The 21,533-nt window shown below is 45.9% G+C and overlaps 1 protein-coding gene across 1 annotated transcript in view; it reads right to left on the bottom strand.

The window, feature by feature from the left end:
- Positions 1 to 21,533, bottom strand: part of CSMD3 (CUB and Sushi multiple domains 3) — an 819,154-nt gene that overhangs the window by 162,126 nt on the left and 635,495 nt on the right. The window contains exons 37-42 of the mRNA XM_084851442.1: positions 18,673 to 18,791; positions 16,275 to 16,344; positions 15,215 to 15,331; positions 8,202 to 8,411; positions 6,461 to 6,649; positions 5,137 to 5,314 (exon numbers count right to left, since the gene is read on the bottom strand). Of these exons, the coding sequence (XP_084707568.1) occupies positions 5,137 to 5,314; positions 6,461 to 6,649; positions 8,202 to 8,411; positions 15,215 to 15,331; positions 16,275 to 16,344; positions 18,673 to 18,791 (883 nt within the window). The remainder of the gene's footprint in view (positions 1 to 5,136; positions 5,315 to 6,460; positions 6,650 to 8,201; positions 8,412 to 15,214; positions 15,332 to 16,274; positions 16,345 to 18,672; positions 18,792 to 21,533) is intronic.

Raw genomic sequence — 21,533 nt, 5'->3', positions numbered from 1 at the left:
GAGGAAAGAAGGGAAGCGAAAAGCAAGGGAGAAAGGGGAAGATATACCCAACTGAATGCAGAGTTCCAGAGGATATCAAGGAGAGAAAAGAAGGCCTTCTTAAATGAACAATGCAAAGAAATAGAAGAAAACAATAGAATGGGAATGACTAGAGATCTCTTCAAGAAAATTGGAGATCTGAAGGGAACATTTTGTTCAAAGACGGGCATGATAAAGGACGAAGAAGGCAGGGACCTAACAGAAGCAGATGAGATTAAGAAGAGGTGGCAAGAATACACAGAAGAACTATACAGGAAAGATCTGAATGTCCCTGATAGCCATGATAGTGCGGTCACTGAACTTGAGCTCTGAACATCCTAGAGAGTGAAATCAAGTGGGCCTTAAGCTAGCGGAGATGACAGTATTCCAGCTGAGCTATTTAAGATCCTAAAAGATGATGCTGTTAAAGTGCTGCACTCAATATGCCAACACATTTGGAACACTCAACAATGGCCACAAGACTGGAAAAGGTGAGTTTACATTCCAATTCCAAAGACGGGCAATGCCAAAGAGTGTTCAAACTACCGTGCAATTGTGCTCATTTTACATGCCAGCAAGGTGATGATCAAAATCCTACATGCTAAGCTTCATCAGTATGTGAACCGAGAATTACTGGAAGTACAAGCTGGGTTTCAAAGAGGCAGAGGAACTAGAGATCAAATTGCCAACATTCGCTGGATCATGGAGAAAACAAGAGAATTCCAGAAAAACGTCTATTTCTGCTTCATTGACTACGCTAAAGCCTCTGATTGAGTGGATCACAACAAACTCTGGCAAATGCTTAATGAGATGGGAGTACCAGACCACCTTACCTGTCTCCTGAGAAACCTGTATGAGGGACAAGAAGCAACAGTAAGAACCGGACATGGAACAACCGATTGGTTCAAAATTGGGAAAGGAGTACGACAAGGCTGTATATTGTCACCCTGCTTATTTAATTTATATGCAGAGTACATCATGAGAAACGCCGGGTTGGATGAATCAAAAGTTGGAATTAAGATTGCCAGGAGAATTATCAACAACCTCAGATACGCAGACAATACCACCCTAATGGCAGAAAGCGAAGAGGATCGAAAGAGCCTCTTGTTGAGGGTGAAAGTGGAGAGTGCAAAAGCTGGTTTGAAACTCAACATTAAAACAATGAAGATCATGGCATCTGGCCCCATCACTTCCTGGCATATAGAAGGGGAAGAAATGGAAGCAGTGACAGATTTCATTTTCTTGGGCTCCAAGATCACCACAGATGCTGACTCTAGCCATGAAATTAAAAGACGCTTGCTCCTTGGGAGGAAAGCTATGGCAAACCTAGACAGCATAGTAAGAAGCAGAGACATCACCTTGCCGACAAAGGTCTGTCTAATCAAAGCTATGGTTTTCCCAGTAGCAACGTATGGCTGTGAGAGCTGGACTATAAGGAAGGCTGAGTGCCGAAGAATCGATGCTTTCGAACTGTGGTGCTGGAGAAGACTCTTACGAGTTCCCTGGACTGCAAGGAGGTCAAATCAGTCAATCCTTAAGGAAATCAACCCTGACTGCTCATTGGAAGGACAGATAATGAAGCTGAAGCTCAAATATTTTGGCCACCTAATGCGAAGATAAAACTCCCTGGAAAAGACCCTGATGCTGGGAAAGATTGAAGGCAAAAGGAGAAGGGGACAGCAGAGGATGAGATGGCTAGATACCATCACCGATGCCATGAATATGGACTTGAGCACACTCCGGGAGAGAGCGGAGGACAGGAAGGCCTGGCGTGCTATGGTCCATCGGGTCACGAAGAGTCGGACACAACTGAACGACTGAACAACAACAAGGGCTTTACGGCCACAAGTGGCATCCACTATGCCATTTGTATCTGGAGTCATTCCTCAGTGATACAGCACGGCAATTGCGGCTGTATCACCAGCAACACAGAGCTGGCGGGCGGCTCCGCGGAACTGCTGTGGAGCGAAGCCGACTCACAAGGATTCCGGGGGGGAGAAATGGATTGCCTCCCCCACCCCCCATGGATGGATTCCCAGAGGACAGAAAGGTAGGGAATCCACCCATCCCTAAGTGAGATGCCCTCCAGAGGGTCTGAGAGGAGTTTCAAGCACTTGTGAAAACAGTTAAAAGTTATAGCTCTTTGCTTTGAGAGATTTCCTTGATAAAATCAAATTTCAACTGCACCTAGCACAAAAATATTTCGCTGAATTGTCTGCAATTTGGCAGGTGGACACCACTACAGGGGCCTGAGAGTTCCCCAAATGTCATGTATTTAACATGAAAACAGAAAAAAAGTTATGGCTATTTGTTTTCCCATGCAAGTCAGTGGGGAAATGCCCCCAAAGAGTGATCTGGACATCCGAATCTTGCTTCGGATTCAGATCCGCGTTGAAGCGGAGGGTGTCCAATTTGGTCCAAAGTGGTGTGGGGCTATTTTGGAAGATTTGAAGCAGCATTTGAAGCAAAGTGGGGGGGTCCATGCACAGCCCTAGTATTGAACTGGCTCTAGATGGTATCTGGTTTTAAGAGAAATCTGACTTATACACAGTAGACAGGTGATCACTGGTTGTCAACATAGTGACAACATAGTTTGAAAGTATCTCTGAACCAGGGCATACGCCGCAAAGTGAGATAGGGTTGGGGGGACCATCTTCCTCCTACCTGTCCTGAGCCAGAGACATCCAATATGGTGATGGTCTTGTACCCTGCCCGCTCTTGCCACTTTGCCCCACCAAATACACTCCCATCTCTCTCTCCCTCTCTCCCTCTCCCTCTCTCTCTCTCTCACACACACACACACACACACACACACAAATCCCACCCGCATGCAGGGCATCATGGGAGAAGCAGCAGAAGCCGCTCCCTCCTCGCTCTCTGATTCACCCCATTTGAAGCAATACAATCTGGGGGGGCATGGCTGTTGCCTCTAGCAACTGCCCCGAGGCCTAATAGCACTCTGTGAAGCCTCCCTGTGATGCAAAACAAATAAGAGCAAAAGCAAACTGGAACACAAAAAGGAAAGCAGGAGGATGCAGGTAATGGAGTTCAAAAACATATGATGTCAGATCAGGCATAGTTTGGCACGTTCTTTTAAAAAAAGATCATAGCATGTCTTTCGGTTAGGGATGGGTGGATCACTTACCCCGTTCTGGGTGGGTGGGGGTCCGCAGGACGGTGGGAGGTGATCCATCTCTCACCCTGGAATCTGTCCAGGCCGATTCTGCTCCACAGTGATCCTGCGGAGCTGGCCGCCAGCTCCGCAGAGCTGGCGATATAGCTGGCCGCCTTTGCCGTGCCGTATCACTGTGCTAAGTCCAGATGCAAATGGCATCCACTACGCCATTTGTGTCCCTGTTTTCACGCGATAGGCTACGCAAATATCAATGTAAATATAATTTGCATAGCCTATCGTGTGAAAACAGGGACACAAATGGCGTAGTGGAAGCCATTTACGTCCGGACTTAGCACAGCAACATGGCACGGCAATGGCAGCCGACTGTATCGCCAGCGCTGCAGAGCCGGTGGCTGGCTCCGCAGGATCACCACGTGGAGGAGCTGGCCTGGACGGATTCCGGAGGGGCACGGAGGTGAGTGCTCCATTCCGCCACCGACCCCAATGGGAATTCTCAGAGGAATTCTCTGACATCCCTACTTTCAGTGAAGTTGAAAACATGTGATGTCTGATCAGGTGCTGGTTGGTGCCAATCAAATCAACTGGCACTGAACCATAGAGCAATAGGAGACTGGAGCAGAGCAAATAAACAGTGTTTCACTACTAAAGCTTGAGCTTTGAACTTTTTTGATGTTTCAACATTTTCTGCACATCTACACTGCCCAAGCTTCAGTTAAAAAAAAAAATGAGCAAAATCAGTCTGGTAGATATCTAGTAATAACCGTTACAGTAACGTATTCTTATATAGATTATACAACTTTCCAACAACTAGTCCTTCTCTCTTCCTTTTCAACTACCCTCTTTGATTTGTTTTCCTGCTAAGATCAAGTCACCCTGCCATTCCTGGAAGCATTGCTCACATCACAATATTATGACCGGGATTTTGAAAAGAATCTTGTATTCTGGCTGCCAATTGTTCTCTCCATGCCCACAAACAAAATTTGGAAAAGCAGATGTTGGATCCATAACAGAGCTGTGTTCACACTTCTGTTTCACATAATAATCTCTACCTAGACGAAGTTAATCACACCCAAGTACCATTAACATCAATCTGACAAGTTAGTCACAATTGCAAGTCTTACTTATTTCAACGCCATGCAGCTAGTTTCCCCTGGATTGGGACCATGTATTTAACTGTTGTGTCACAGGGGCTGGTTCACAGATGCACTTGACCACTATACACTCGTTAACTTATAGCTGAATGTGTGAAGCATCTCCACTGAACCATTTTATTTGAGCTGCGGTCAGGATAGATGGAAGTCTGAGCAGTGGTGATAAATCTGTGGCGGTGCATTCATTGATACATGCAAGCGATCACTCGATCTTGTAGTCATTAGGACATGAATTTATTTGTATGAACCAGGACGCATTCTCTACTGAGAGTTCTCCATCAGTAGATTTTTTATTACTTTGAATGCCATGCAATGTTTTATATTTTATGCCTTTAATGTACTTATACAGTGCCATACAAACTGCAGTTATTGGGTCTAAAAGTGTAAATATATATATATATATATATATATATATATATATATATGAAATACATTTGAGAAGCAATTACTCATCAGTGGTATATTACACATGCAGCATGATCTTAGGCATGTTTTCTCAGAAATAAGTGCCACTGTGTTCAATGGGGCTTACTCCCAAATGTGCATAGGATTACAGCCTTAATCACAAATGTATTTGTCATATAACCTAGTGGGATCAAGTAATTCCAAAGAACCTCATTTTCAAACATGGAGCACATTCTTGCTGTTCTTTAGCTACATTACTGAAGAAAATAAAGGATTTCTTTTATTGTGAGCCAGTTTGGAAGAACATTCTCCACCACAAATTTGGAATAATAAAACATGAGAAATCAGTACAATGCAGCTAATAATCTTCTTCATTCCTAGTGTCTTAACCGATAAAATCAATCAATAATGCTGATTTCTGCTTACCAGACAGTTATGAAATCGTATATTGGCTCTGTTTGAAGGACAGTAAAATTGATATAAATTCCATTCCCTGGTGGGACTCTTACAAGCCAAAAACAGTCTTGGAAGTTTGGGTATTCATCAGGATAGCCAGGAGAGTATACAGTGCCATTCATAGCGGTTATATTTCCTCCACAAAGAGCTATAAAAAAACCCCAACAATGAAAAAGGCAATCACGTACAGAAATGCCATAAAGTTTCTGCATTTTAAAAATGTTTTAATGTTTTTTATACCTTTACCTCTCACCTTTACCTCAGGTGATAGTTGCTAGGAAGCAGACATACTACTGAACTTGTGCAATGCATCACGCTGCCCTTTACCCCCAACCGTAACCTCACTAAAACACAATATTACAGGAATATTATGGGAATAGCCTAGAATGTGCTAGTCACTGTACACTAAGAACACAATAAAACAAAAAGGTTCTCTCACATAAGCTTGTTATTAGCCTAGCGCAGACATAATGTGCCTGATCTCTAACACGTTTAAGACATTAGGAGTGCGATATTGGAGCACTTTCTGCCTCTCTTCAGCAGTTCTCTTTCCATGTGTGTGAAGGTCACCCTGTGCCCCAGACAGCCTTAACCAGACGTCGCCAATGCGGTGTCCTCCAGTTGTTTTTGGCTCCCCTGAGCCCCAGCCAGCATGGCCAATTATAAGGAATGCTAGGAGTTGTTCTCCAAAACATCTGAAAGGCACCAGGTTGGGGAAGGCTGGTCCGATCTGTCTTTTGATCCTGCACCCTGCTTCCAATTAAGGATGGACGAATCAGCCTGTTTCCAGTCTCGTTCAGTTTCACATGTATTCAATCATAATTCTGTTGCATCCAATTTCCATGTACGTTTCAATTAAAAAATGCATGGAATTTTGCATTTCTTTCCATACACAGCTTTCCATGATATACACATTTTGTATGTGATTTTCTCTAATACAGGCATTTTGTACACAATTTTTCCTAATATATGCATTTTTGTATGCAACTTTTATATGCAACTTTCCTAATATACACAGTTTTGTACACCATTTTTGAGCTGAGAGCTACGTCACAAAATTCAGAGAAGTGCGCAATCTTAAAGATAACTGTGTTCCAATCCACATATTCATCTGGGAAGTGCAAATTAGGTCAGTTCCCTTAAAAATCTCCCATCCCTATTTCCAACCTCTTAATAATTCCTATCTCCTAGAAGAGCACTTCTGGTTCTATTCAAATTCTATGAGCACTTAATCACAAGATAGCCTATTCTGGAAAAAATCAGATGAACTAGTATGTATCTACTGAAAACATACCTTCACACCTTGGTAGAGGATGGTTCCAGTTACGACTGATTCCATGAAGGCAAGTTAGTGCTGAGTTTCCAATTAAAGTATATCCAGGAAAACACTCAAATGAAACAGTTTGTCCTACAGTAAAGTCAGTTCCAATGACAAAACCATTGCGAAAGGGACGTGGATCAGGACAACTTTGCAACTGATATGCTGAAATAAAATAATAAGTATCAGGATCTCCTCAGTGCACCAAGAGGAAGGTCTTTCCTGAGGCATAATTTTGTATTTCAAAAAACTTAGAATTTTAGTAAATTAAAAGACCTTATGAGGCTTTCTAAGACACATTGTACACATTTAAATGACACCTTCCTCTTCCAGCAGGCATTTAATATTTAAACTGTAGCTTTGATTATTACTTTTATGGATGGCTATTTAATGTTTTAATATTTTTAAATGTTTAATATTGTATTATTTGGATATTTTTATTGTTGTATTTTTGTGTGTGATTATTTTGTTTTTGTTGTGTGTGTTTTGTTTCATGATTGTAAACTGCCCCAAAGGCATTTGCCAGTTGTACAGTGTACAAATCTAACAAATAAATTAAATAACATAACAACATCATAACATACCATGATACTGGGTTATCCACAGCAGACTCAAATTGCTCTGAAACCATGGTTTCCCTAAACGTTCTGTCCCTCCCCCCAGAATCCTCGACGGGGGGGGAGGCAATCCGTTCCTCCCCCCCAGAATCCTCGATGGCCGGCTGTGCTCTGTGGCAGCTCTGCGGAGCAGCCGGCCAGGCCCAGCCCAGCCCAGCCCAGAGCTGTCCACAGCCAGATTTCTGGCTGCGGAGGGCTCTGGGGAAAAAACAAAACAAAACCGTGTACGCAAATGGCGGCGGTTACGGCCACCGCCATTTGCGTTCCTTCTGAATCTATGTAAATATTTACGTAGACTATGACAGCAAAAATAAAGGGGAACGCAAATAGCATAGCGGGCGCTATTTGCGTCCCTTTTTGATTTACTGTTTTAGCCTACGTAAATCTTTACGTAGGCTAAAACGGCGAATCAAAAAGGAATGCAAATAGTGCCCGCTATGCTATTTGCGTTCCCCTTTATTTTCGTCGTCATAGTCTACGTAAATATTTACATAGACTAAGATGGCGAAAAAGAAAGAACGCAAATGGCGGCGGCCGTAGCCCCCGCCATTTGCGTACGCGGGTTGTTTTTTTAAACCCACCCAGCCAAGATTTACGTAGCCTATCACATCTTTTTTTTTTTTTAAACAAGAGTGGAAATGGCGGCGGTGGCAGTCGGTCGGAAGACCAGCCGCCACCGCCACCCGGAAGATCCGCCCTAGGTAAGTCTCGTCCCGGGGGAGATCCATGGGGGGGCGGGGGGCGGCAGGCTGTTCCGCCACGGAGTTCGGGGGGCCGAATGCACTGGCATTCGGCCTCACCGAGATCCGTGGCGGAATTCTCTGACATCCCTATTCATATGTGCATTTTTTAATTGGAGAACTTCATTGCACTTCAGACAAGTGTGAATTTCAAAGGATAACTGTGTTTCAGAAGGCATATTCACTTGAAAGTGCACTATTAGGTAAGTGCCCATTAAAAAATGAAACAAATGAATTTCTCCTCCATCCCTACTTATGACTAACGTATACTTCGTATAAAACGTTATTTTGTACCTGTCTTCTGATGATGAAATGTGCATTAAATATATGTTCCTAAAATAAGCTGTTGAAATTGCTCACCTTGATACACAATATGAAACCCTTGTTTGTTCTGAGAATAGTCACTGTGAAAATATAAACTAGTTTCATGGGTGGTGCTGAAAAGAGAAGATGGTAGCTGAGGGCCACTGAGTCTCCCGATAACAGTACTGATATCTGTCGATCCACTTCTTACTTCCAAATAATCATGTATTGTCTCAGTTGAGAAATTTACAAACTGCAAGTGCACACCTGAAAAACAGTATTTGATGAATAAATATGTACAATAAGTAAATTTGTATTGTAACTACGTGTAGAAATTATAGAAAAAAAGTCATGAAGATGTTATATTACTGGACAGACATGCAGCCAAATTATGTTTTTGTTTGGCATGTGCTGAAGCAATTCTACAAGAGCCCAACTGAAGAAAAAGTGATGCCGAACCGACATAACATTTATGTCTTACCAACACTTGTTCTCACTACTTCAGATATTCAAGACTCCTTCCACAGTATGTTTGCCCTCACATTTTTTTCCTTACTTGTTATTCAGATTTTACTTGGAAGTTTTACATTTGCTGCTCACTATGTATCTTTTTTAGAGGTGTACGAAACCCCGCTTACCTGGCTCCGCTGGGTTCCGCAGGTGGGGGGAGACGATCCGTTCCTCCCCCGGAATCCTCGACGGGGGGAGGTGATCCGTTCCTCCCCCCCAGAATCCTGCCCGCTGCCGGGCTGGTGCGGACGCAAATGGTGTCCTGTGTAGGGGATGCCATTTGCGTCCCTAAGCCGGCCCGTGATAGGCTACGTAAATATTTACATAGCCTATCACAGCTAAAGCAGGGATGCAAATGGCGTCCCCTATGCCATTTGCATTCCCGCTTTAGCCGTGATAGGCTACCTAAATATTTATGTAGCCTATCACGGAAAAAAACAACAACAGCGAACGCAAATGGAGGCGGCTACAGCGGCCAGCATTTGTGTTCCCTTTTTTTTCTGCCGTGATAGGCTACATAAATATTTACATAGCCTATTACAGCAAAAGAGATGGGCGCAAATGGCGGCCACTACGCCATTTGTGCCCCTCTGTTTTGCCATGATAAGCTACGTAAATATTTATGTAGCCTATCACGGTAGGAAAAAAACTGAATGCAAATGGCAGCCGCCATAGCCGCCGCCATTTGTGTTCCCTTAGTTTTGCCGTGATAGGCTATGTAAGTATTTACGTAGCCTATCACGGCTATATGAAAGAAGTGATTGGTGGCCGCGTCTGCAATGCAGCGCGGACGGCAGTAGGTAGGTGCTCCATTCTGGGCCCATTTCGTGGGGCGGGGGGGTTCATTCCACCACGGATTTCGGGGAGCCGAATGCACTGGCATTTGGCCTCACCGAGATCCGTGGCGGAATTCTCCGCCATGCCTAATTTTTTTGGTCTCCCCAGCTCTCCAGAGCTGATTTGGAGGGCACTTGTGAGGCTGCAGGAGGAGGCATAACTTAATCCACTAGCAACCCAAAGTTAGTTAATTAATTTGAGAGCATTTAGGACTGTTTATTGTGGTGAAGAAATGACAAGACTCCCCACTAGGGATGGACGAAAGTCACTTACCTGGTCCCGCAGCTTGCTTCACAGTGGGGGGGAGGCACTCTGTTCCTCCCCACCAAAATTCTGGCCGGGGGGGAGGCGCCCTGTCCCTCCGGCCGAAATTCTGGCCGGGGGGGAGGCGCCCCGTCCCTCCGGCTGAAATTCTGGCCGGGGGGAGGTGCCCCGTCCCTCCGGCCATGAATCCTCCTGGCCGCCCGGGACGCAAATGGTGGCGGCCATAGCCGCCGCCCTTTGCGTCCCTGCAGTCAGCCATGTGATAGGCTACGTAAATCCTTACGTAGCCTATCACGGTGTTTTTGGAAAATTTAGCCATGATAGGCTATGTAAATCTTTATGTAGCCTATCACGTTTTTTACTGGGAAATGGTGGCGGCGGCAGCCAGTTGGAAGACCAGCCGCCGCCGCTGCTGAACCGCCGCCGGGAGCCACCAGCGCCAGGGACATTTGACAGAGGTAAGTCCCATTCCGAGGGGGGGGGGTGGCGGAGAATTTCTCCAGCAATTTTGGGGGGCCGAATGCGTTGGCATTCAGCCTCCCGGAGATTCATGGAGAAATTCTCCGCCATCCCTACTCCCCACTGAGAGATAAAGGAAACAGTGAACACTTGTTCCTTAATTTCAAAACATGCTTTGGATACTTTATAAGATACGTATATGTACTGCAAACTTTACTGGGAACTAAGCAGCTTCCATGCATTGGGTATTGTCCTCAGAAAGTGAAGTCCCATAAAAAAGGGGAAATTAATGTATTTCACTAACATTCACTGGGGCATAGTGAGCATCAGTTGTGCTCACTGTTTGGAAGGATGCTCTTATAAATGCAAAGCTCAAAGTAAGAAACCATAGGCAAAGGAAATGCCAGCAGATATTATCTGCTCCAACTGACCATCCATTTGGAAAGAGTTAGAGAGGGAGATTTGTGAGACCTTCCTTGTTCACAGATTTTTCAGCCACATAGAAGGGAATAATTTATTTTAACAGCCAAGAAATGGTGGTCGGGGGAGAAGATTAAGGAATTATATTTATTTATTCTGAAGCTTTTATACACTGCCTAGGAGTTTGTGACTAATTATCATCATCACCACCACTACCACCACAAAAAATTAACATTTAAAACATTCCTTTCAATTTACAGTATGAACATTAAACATGAATACATGAAAATAACAGCAAAAATAACAAACAGCAATCAAAATATTTAAAATATACAAAAAATAGATACAGATTAAGAACAACAAGTTAAAATAATTTATCTAAAAAGGAAGGGACTTCTGAAAGATCATCAGAGAGACAACGAGACAGGCCTCCCTTGGAAGGGAGTCAGAGAACCTAGGTGTAGCCACTGAAAAGGCCCCTCCATAGTCCCAATGAGATATATCTCAAGGGTTGCTGGGACATGCAAGAGAGCATCAGAAGATGATCTCCATAGGTGGGCTCATGCAGGAAAAGGTGGTCCTTCAGGTACCCTGGTAATGAACCATTCAGGGCTTTAGAGGGCATCACCAGCACTTTGAATTGTACCTGGAAACAAATAGGAAACCAGTGCAGAAGTTTCAATGACCAAGTGTTATGCTCCCTGTACATGAGCCCTATTAACAATCAGGCTGCTACATTCTGGACCAGCTGTAGATTCTGAATATACCTCAAAGGCAGCCCTGCACAGAGTACAGTATAGGAGTGATATGATCTAATCGCCTTGCCTCTACCAACGCTTGGGTAGCTGCATTCTGTAATATATGAATGAGACAAGTCCCTACATGTACCAGCTGTCTTGAACAGTCTACCATACATCCCTGGTGAGCTGACTTCATCTTGGTGGGTCACAATTTGTTCCAGACTAATTTATGCTGGAATCATTGACCACTTATTCACATTTAAGTAGATTTATCACGACTGTCCAGCTTGGTCCAGGAGGCCTGTGGACTCCCCTGTGCCCAGCCCCCAGGACCCCACTCACCAAGCCATGGGGTGCTGACAGATGAGTCACCAAGTCCCCCAGAGCTTGGTGAGAGGCCAGGAGCAGCCTGTAGTTCTCACTGCTATGTGCGCCCCAACCATTCTCGCTATCTACTCTTTGCAAGGAGGAGATGGCAAGCATGGCTGGGGCGTGTGCAGTGCCAAAGACTCATCCTGTGCTTGCCAGCAGTCAAGCCCTTAACTGCCAGCGGGGGCAGAACGAGGCCTCAGCCCCCCAACTGCTCTCACAATCAGTAGTTAGGACACCAAGGCCTCGTCCTGCTCCCGCCTCTGACTTTGGAGGCGGCCAACTATCCCGATAGGATCAAGCCTTAGAGTAGAAGCTCCTATGTAAGGATGGCCATGAATTCCTGCAACTTATTCTTAAATTAAACATGCCAATACATACTTTAGAAGGCATGACACTTCATTTATAAGTAGCCTAGTTTCTTGGCAATGTTGTAAAGTTCTGTTTGGCTTTATTTTGCAGTGTAAATTCATGTCTGAATTGGAGATGGATGAATCTGTCCATTTCAGTTTCTCCCTATTTTTAATTTTTCCAATTTAAAGTTTGGTTTTTCTTAAATGTGGAGAATTTTTCCAATCTTGGGTTCAGGATATACACATTTTTTGCAAGCACTTTTCCTAATGTGATACATTTTGGATGTTATTTTCAATAATATACAGGATTGTGTCTGCATTTTTCCCTAATATACACATTTTAATTTTTTTTCTTTTTTTTTTACATTGGAAAACTCCACTGAAAAATCTGGAGAAGCGTGAATTTCAAGGGATAACTGAGTTTTGGTTTACGTATTGGTTCAAAATTGCAAAATTAGGGAAATTCACATTAAAATGCAACTCAAACAAATTTCTCCACATCCTTAGTTTGAATAATGCCTTAATTTACAAAGGTTTTATTATTAAGTCTGCAAAGAGTGAATAAATGAATCTTTATATCCTGGTCCAAATGTTTGTGAGAACTCTGACGTTCATATGGAATGCTCACTGACCTCAGACATCACAAATTACAGTAATAAGGTGTCTTGTGCCCTAATGCTGAGCTGTGACAAGTACTGCAATACATGAGGAAAGCTGTTGTGTGCTTGGGAGCTCTGTGTACACAATGGAGCACAGAGGTAGAACGCTTTGCATGCAAAAGACCTCAGGTCCAATCCCTGGCATCTGAAACCTGAAGAGCTGCTGCTGGTAGGGGCGTGTAAGAAAGACATTTCTGTTAATTTTTTTTTAATCAGGATTTTACCCAGTTCACACCTTCCGGACTGAACACAGACTCAAGACGCAATCTGCAGTAGAACTCCATTTCTGAGCTTGTGGTGTGATTTGTGGACTAAAAAAAAAGCGTTGACAGCATGTGTACATTTCAAAAAATGTGTAAATTTCCAAAAGAGTACATTTAAAAATGCCCTAACCCCGGCGCCAGCTTGCTTGGCAAGAGGGGTGGGCTGTTGCGGGCGAGTGGGGAGAGCAGACATGGCGGGGTGCCATTGGGCACCCCCCTAGTGGCACCATCAGGTGGGGAGGGGCCGACAGAGCCCATTTAAGCTCTGTGCCCATCCCAAACAACCTCTGCGCCCATCCCAAACAACTGCTCTCGCGGCTCCCTCCCACTCTCCCTTCTGCAGAGAGAGTCGTCGCTCTGGGGCTTCAGGGGTGGCAGCACTCGCCCCAGGCAGCACACGTGTCCTGCTCCCCTTCTCCTCCTTGCTCTTGTGCTGCGGCGGGTGTGGTGGGTGGCTCTGGCTGGTGCTCCTCAGCAGCAGCGGCCGGAGCTTGCAGCCACCTCTGAGGGCGGCGGTAATCACGCCAGGCGGCGCATGCATCCTGCGCCTCTTCTCCTCCCTCCCCACCGCCGCTTGCTCTTGCGCAAGTTGGCATGGCTGGAGCTTGCAGCTGCCTCTGAGGGCGGCAGGGATCGTGCCGGGTGGCGTGCATGTCCTGTGCCCTCTCTTTGCAACTGCCGCTCACCCTCGGGCCACAACGGACATGGCTGCTGGCTCCTTGCCCTCTGGCCACGGCGCACGCGGCGGCCACGGCGCACGCGGCAGCCGGCTCCAGTTGGCCCCAGTCGTCGCTGGCAACAAGAGACTGCCAAGTTGGTGAGCCGGCTGCATGCCGCTCACATTGCCCTGTGACGTAGCAACTGCTGAGCCGGCTCTCTTGTGCCTCCATTGAGGCCTTCCCTGGGCCAGCTCTTCCGGGCCTTTGGCCCTCAGGTTTGGGGTTTTTTCAGGGCAGGGCAATTGCCTTAAATGGCTGGTGGGCCTCTGAGGCCTTGCCGCTGGTCTGTGGGCCACTACGGCAGCCTCTTACAACTTAAGGGCCCTGCATCTGCCTTTATTCGAGCAGGTTCCATTCTGTGGCTGTTTTGCGCACCCCCCTTTTTCTCAAGCCATCACGTCCCCAAAGAAGGGACAGGGGGGTGGAAAAGGGAAGGGTAAAGCTCCATGCCCCCCCCAAAGGCCACAACATAGGCATGATTCTGGGTCAGAGGATGATGCGGGCCCAGTCTTGGCTTCAATTCTCACATGTCTGGAAGCAGCAGAACGCGCTCCTGGGATCGCCCCCCTGTCCTTCAGCCAGGCCTAGCAAAACCACAGCAGTCCAGCCCAAGAGGACACGGCAGCAAACGCAACGTTCACTGTTGCTTTCCATTGCAGCACGCCTGGATGCCATTGAGGCCTCCACCTCATCTTTGCAGGCTCACCCGGGTGGCACACCACCACCAGAGGCAGTCCACCCTCCTGAGGCATCTCTGTCAGTGGCACCGCAAGTGACATCATCCCCCTTGCTCACAGGGGACCTGGGCGCAGCTGCCCCGAATACAGGTGAGATAACCACACCTCACTTTACTTGGCTGGGTGGGGGACCTTCAGGGCCTTGGGGTTGGATGCCTTGGCTTACCTCCCTGGGGTGGCCATGCCCCCCAGTGTGCCCAAGCACCTCTGCCACCATGGTTGGTGCGGCTCAGCCAGAGGCTTCCGCTGAGTGTCTCAGTTTGTTTCATCCTGCAGGGGGTTCCCCTTCCTTGGTGGAGCCTGGCACCCCACCCGCCCCATCGGTCAGTGCAGCAGACACCTCCCTCATATCCCCCATATGACGCCCGGGCTGCCTGCAGCTCTGTCGGTCACACCTCCACAGCAGTCCCAACCGCTTAACTCCGCTTGCGCTAGCGTCTGGCAGGAACCTGTCGGATTAACTCAGGACCCCTTCCCCCCCACCGCCTGCACAGACGTCCATGCCAGTGGCAATATTAGGGGCAGAGAATTCCAAAGAAAGGGGGCCACCATGCTGAAGGGTCTTCTCCTGGTGGACTCCAATTGGGCCATAGGTCCATGTGGAACCACCAGGAGCAAACCTCCTGATGACCTCAGTGACCAGGCAAGATGCATATTTATATATTAAAGCACTTGCAAGAACAATGAACAATACAAGAAATCTCATGCTAGGTTATCATTAAAAAGGAAATAAAACATACCAAAACCAATGGGCAGCTTGATTTTCCATGTACAGTCTAAACTGCTGGGATAGTTTCCAGGAAATCCTGGGCTAAGGATCACTCCACTGAAGTCGGACATAGAACCACCACACTGTGCTACAAAATGAGACAGAAACATAAAGGGGTAATTTAAAACAAGTTTAAATCAAGGTAAAATAGTCAAATTCTCCTTCATTGTTTGCAAAATAAGTGGCTTTTTAAATGCATTTGAATATTATTGGATATTATTTCATGTCAGGGCAAGATTGAGTGCCAACAGGATTGTAGACAAATTATCGGGGGGGGGGGGTATCAGCATGCTCAGAGTAACCCCAAGGTTTGCAGAAGTAAACAACAACAGAAACACCTTAACACAAATCTAAAGAGATAAAACAGCATCAAAGCAGTCACAGAATACTGGGTGCCGGTAATGCAGGGTGGGGTGAGCAAAATATGGGGAGGGTAATGGAGTATCCTGGGAAATGACATGACAGCTAAAACACTGAGCAGGACCACTCCACACTGCAACATTTTGTTACAGGTCTCATTTCTATCTTACAATTTATCATGCCAGAATCATCACAACTGAGAAAAGAAATGCAAAGTATCCTAAGAGCTTATCTCAATAATATATTCCTTTCATTTAGACATACTTATTATCTCTGGGAGAATTCATAATTATTTGGATCATTTAATCAAATTGGTCATGAATACTGGTTTGGGAACCGACATTACATTTTCTGAATCTTTCTTACATGACTGACTGACTGACTGACTGATTTATTTATTTATTTATTTTAAATTAAAATCCACCTAAACCACCAACTACGCAACTCAGTTCTTCGTTGGCTTCTACTGCTGATTTAAATCACATTACTCATCTGCTTCAGCAGATTTGCATCAGAACGATATCCACTGATTTGGCAACTCATTCTGAAAACATCAAGGCAATGTAGAACATACAAATAAGCTATGATACAACCTAACACTTCATATTTAGTTGTCTGATAATTTTCAGCTTTGCTATGTAATAAACAAAATTTGTATACAAAAAACATACCTAAGCAAATTGGAATAGGATAATTCCATCTTCTTACTGGTCCAGGCATGCAAGTGATATGTGAGTGTCCCTATAAATGACAAGAAAAATGATCAAGCTAACAATGCAGTTCTGTCCTGTCCTGATAACAATGTTGTTTTCCAGCTCACTTATTGCAGATGGAGGAATGAGGGTGAAGCATGTCAGGTCTGGGAGCCAGGATGGCCAACCAGGCCTCACGCAGTATGGCCAATCGGGGGCCGGCATGGCCACAGCTATAGAAGCCAGCCATATGTCTCCTCAGCCCAGTTCAAGACAGCCATGGCAGCCCACCCACTATCTTGACTTTGACAATGCAGGACTAGTTGTCTGCTGGTAGGGGCCAAGTAATCTTCCCCCCTTCTTCTTGACTGGATAATGATGATCATTTTTCACCTACTCTGCACTGTTGTGGCAAGAGCACTAGTGGAATTGTTCTGATTCACTTTACGCACCTGCCAGTATCTGAGGATGCTCACTGGTGTACCAGATTCTCTCCAATGGTTGGAGGGATTGTTGGTACATTGGTGAGTATCCTGAGATACTGGAGTAGTGAAGGGAAGCTTACCAAAGCAAACTCTCACAGCTTACTAAGAGCCTTGGCACAGGAAGTCACGCTTGGATCCCTGATACTCTTGGTATAACCTCCAGTGCTCATGAACTTGGGAGCTCATCATTAAGAATGGACGGATTCACCCCCATCCAGGGAGCGGGGGAGCTCAACAAGCTGCCCCAATGCTCACATGGCCGGACCTGCTCAGCAAGCCTCCCTGCTTGCCCCGCCCCCACCTGCCGAGCCGCCCCTCCTTTGTGCGCCAAGGACTCTGCCAGAGTCTTCAGCGCTGTATATGTGCCCCAAGTGCTCTAGCCATCTCATCGCAAGCAGGAGATGGCTAGAACGGCTGGGGCACCAAGGCCTCATCCTGGTCCTGCCAGCTGTTAAGGGCTTCCTTGACAGCTGACAGGGACAGGAAGAGGCCTTGGTCCTGCAACGCCCCAGCCGCTCTTGCCGTCCCCTCCTCGTGAGATGAATGGATGGGGAGCTGAAGCCCCATGCTGGCCCTGCCAGCTGTTAAGGGCTTCCTTGGCAGCCAACAGGGGCAGGACAAGGCCTCGGTGCTGCACACACCCCAGCCACTCTTGCCACCCCCTCCCTGCAAGGAGGAGATAGTAAGAGTGGTGGGACATGCACTGCGACAACTCCGGGCTGTTCCCTGCTACTTGCTGAGCTTCAGGGTGCTCAGCATTGGGTTCGTCAGCGCCCCATGGCTTGGTGAGCAGAGTCCAGACATGGGGGAGTCCAACAGCCTCCTGGATGAAGGCAGCAGGTGCTTGCGACATCCCTACTCATGATACTGTCAAGGCCCCCCTCACTGCACTTTAACGTACGTGGTGGACTGAAAATGCCAGTTATGTTACTGATCTGATAGCTGGAGTGTAGTGGGGTTGTCCTAACAAGGTGAGTAGCAGTAGATAATGTCTTCTAGCGACCACCTGGACAGTAGGTGCTCCTGTTCTGAAGTGCAGGGAAAGGCCAGTGAAATAGTTAAGGATTCTATACATCAGATTTGCAAGTTAATAAAGTTGTGGCCTTCAGTTATACCTATATAGTCCATTTTACATCTTCATTCTGGGAGTGTAGGGGGAAATTCTATACAGCAATAATCCATTCAAAGAGAGGAAGACAACTACGCTCACTACTTGGATCTCAGTTTTGAGTTTATGAGGCAAGTGGTATCAGTTTGGAAATACAGACTGCCCCATAAATGTTCATTGGTGCCATCCCTGATATTATACATTGTTCATTGGCCATTCTTTTCCCAGAGCACTTTGAAAGTGCAAAAGAGGGTTATACAGAATAATAAACAGTCAACCACTTGTCTTTATCAACTTATGTATGCTCCACTGGAAAAGACAATTAGATTGAGCCAATTCATAAAGCCACAACTCAATGTTTTAGGATTTATATATTTCTGTACTGCCAATAGCTGAAGCTCTCTGGGCAGTTCACAAAAATTAAACCAAAAAGCGCAGAATAAAGCGCAGTATTAAACTCACAATATAACAATACAACCAGAATAAAACCTAGCAGCAATGCAGAATATTTTTTTTAACATTTAAAACACTAAAGCTAAAAGACTAGGAAGCTGAAATGCTAAAAATACTGGGAAAATAAAAAGGTTTTCACCTGGTGCTCAAAAAAATACAACACAGGTGCCAGGTGAACCTCTCTATGGAGGTCATTTCACAGCTGGGGTGCCACAGAAGAAAAGGCCCTTCTCCTGGTAGCCACCCACCTCACTTCCTTTGGAAGGGCTCACATATATGAACTCTTAGTTATAAACAAAGTATACAATGAGTTTTTTTTTTTTTTAAATACCTGAAGAGAATATCCTTGGTCACACTGGAAAGAAACCACGTCTCCAACCATGTATCGGTCTCCAATCTTAATTCCACTGTTTGGGGTCTGAGGTTCAGGGCAAGAGTCCAAACCTATAGCTGTGAAAAGTTAAAAAACTTAACAATGACAAAATAATTTTTCTCCATTGTAGACACAGATTCCGAGACCATGCAGAATACTGTTGCAAATTTTGTCACCCAAGTGCATACGTTTCTTGAGATTTCTAACATTAGAATAGTAGAACAGAAGAACTGAAGCGGTAAAGCAGTGTTTTTCAGCTTTCTAGCTTCAAGAAACCTTGAATAGTTGAGCACTATTTTTAATGAAAAGGCGGGATATAAATTTAATATATAATTAAATAAATATCAGGATCGCCTGAATGTTGCAGAAAACTTTGGGAAGTGCTTTAGCATGGGTGAGAAAATGTCAGGCTTCCTGGATTCTTTTTTCTCCCCCTGCCCCATTCCCCTTTTTAATACAACCCCAAGGACCACGAACCAGAGCCAGGCATAATACCTTGGGGGAGTGGAGAGAGACGTATTCAAATTGAGGGCCACGGGACAGAGTCAATGACCAACTATACCTACTGAGCCATATTGTGTATCCTCTTAATCTTAATCCTCTTAATCCCCCTCTTAATCTACGTAAATATTTACGTAGACTATGACAGCGAAAATAAAGGGGGATGCAAATAGTGTAGCAGGTGCTATTTGCGTCCCTATTTGATTCACCGTTTTAGCCTACGTAAATATTTACGTAGGCTAAAACGGTGAATCAAAAAGGGACGCAAATAGCGTAGCGGGATGCAAATAGCGTAGCAAATAGCATAGTTCCCCTTTATTTTCGCTGTCATAGTCTACATAAATATTTATGTAGACTAATACGGGCAAAAATAAGGAATGCAAATAGCGGTGGCTGTAGCCGCCGCCATTTGCGTACGCGGGTTTTGTTTTTTTAACCCACCCAGCCATGATACTCTACGTAAAGATTTACGTAGCCTATCACGTCGTGTTTGGTTTTTTTTAACATAGTCATGATAGGCTACGTAAATCTTTACGTAGCCTATCACGTCTTTTTTTTTTTTTACAAGAGTGGAAATGGCGGCGGCGGCAGCCGGTCGGAAGACTAACCGCCGCAGCCGCCCGGAAGATCCACCCCAGGTGAGTCTCGTCCCGGGGGGGATCCGTGGGGGGGCGGGGGGGCAGGCCGTTCTGCCACGAAGTTCGGGGGGCTGAATGCCAGTGCATTCAGCCTCACCGAGATCCGTGGAGGAATTCCCTGACATCCCTAGTGGTGCCCAGAACTGGACACAGTACGCCAGATGAGGCCTAACCAGTGCCGAGTAGAGGGGAACTAGTACTTTCCAGGATTTGGAAGCTATTTAGATCTTTTTATTAGAGTCCCTCATCTGTAGTAACTAGGGATGTACGAAAGGCACTTACCTGGTCCCACAGCTTGCTTCGCGGTGGGGGGGAGGCGCTTCGGTTCTCCCCCCGAAGTTCAGGCCGGGGGGGAGGCGCCCCGCCTCGCCCAGCCGAAATTCAGGCCAGGGAGAAGCGCCCCGTCTCCCCGGCCGTGAAATAAAAAAGTGAAGGGGAAAAAAAAAAGCACCCTTGATAGGTTACGTAACGATTTACGTAGCCTATCACGGCTAGATTTCCAAAGTCAGCCGTGATAGGCTACATAAATCGTTACGTAGCCTATCATGGGTGACTTTGAAAAAAAAAAAAAAAACCCGTACGCAAATGGCGGTGCCCATGGGCGCTGCCATTTGTGTTCCTTATTTGGTCCCGGTAGTCTATGTTAAGATTTACGTAGACTACGGCGAAAATAAGGGCAACGCTATTTCTGTTGCCCTTATTTTCGCCGTAGTCTACATAAATCTTTACGTGCCTAAATAAGGAACGTAAATGGCGGCGCCCATGGGCGCCGCTATTTGCGTACACGCTTTTTTTTTTTCAAAGTCACCCATGATAGGCTACGTAATGATTTACGTAGCCTATCACGGCTGACTTTGGAAATCTAGCCGTGATAGGCTATGTAAATTGTTACGTAGCCTATCAAGGGTGCTTTTTTTTTTCCCCTTCACTTTTTTATTTCACAGCCAGGGAGAAGGGGCGCTCCCGCCGCCCCCGCCGATTCCGCCCCAGGTAAGTTCCATCCTGGGGGATTCTACGCGGGGGGCAGGGGGCAGGAGGCCGTTATGCCACAGATTCCATGGACTCACTGGAATCTGTGGCAGTATTCTCTGCCATCCCTAGGCTGGACAGCCATCTGTCAGGGATGCTCTGACTCAGATTCCTGCATTGAGCAGGGGGTTGGACTCAATGGTCTTATAGGCCCCTTCCAGCCCTGCTATTCTATGATTCTATGATTCTAAATGGAATGAAAAAAGAAAAATGGGCCAGCGGAACAACACAAAGACCTGTTCAAAAGCAACCAATTAATAACCATGTTTTACAAGTGAGAAACACTTATGCTGTGAGATAAGTAATAAGCAGACAGACAGCCATGCCAGAGAATTTAGTTTTTACTTGTAATTGTTAAACTAACCCTTGGTGATCTACTGTAGGGATGGATGAAAGTCCCTTACCTGGTCCCGCAGCTGTTTTCGGTGGGGGGGAGGCGCTCCATTTCTCCCCCCGAAATTCTTGGCGGGTGGGGAGGCGCCCCGTCCCTCCCCACTGAAATTCTGGCCAGGGGGGAACGCCCCGCCTCTCTGGCCGCGAAAGAAAAAAGTTATGTAAAAAAACAACAACAACGTGATAGGCTACGTAAACATTTACGTAGCCTATTAGGACTAGATTTTCAGTCAGCCGTGATAGGCTACGTAAATCTTT

The sequence above is a fragment of the Heloderma suspectum genome, chromosome 4 (assembly GCF_057233095.1).
Source record: "Heloderma suspectum isolate Gila_16-S chromosome 4, 16-S_ref, whole genome shotgun sequence".
Taxonomy (NCBI): Eukaryota; Metazoa; Chordata; class Lepidosauria; order Squamata; family Helodermatidae; genus Heloderma; species Heloderma suspectum.
Note: the sequence above shows the minus strand (reverse complement) of the source record. Positions and strands in the feature narration are given on the sequence as shown.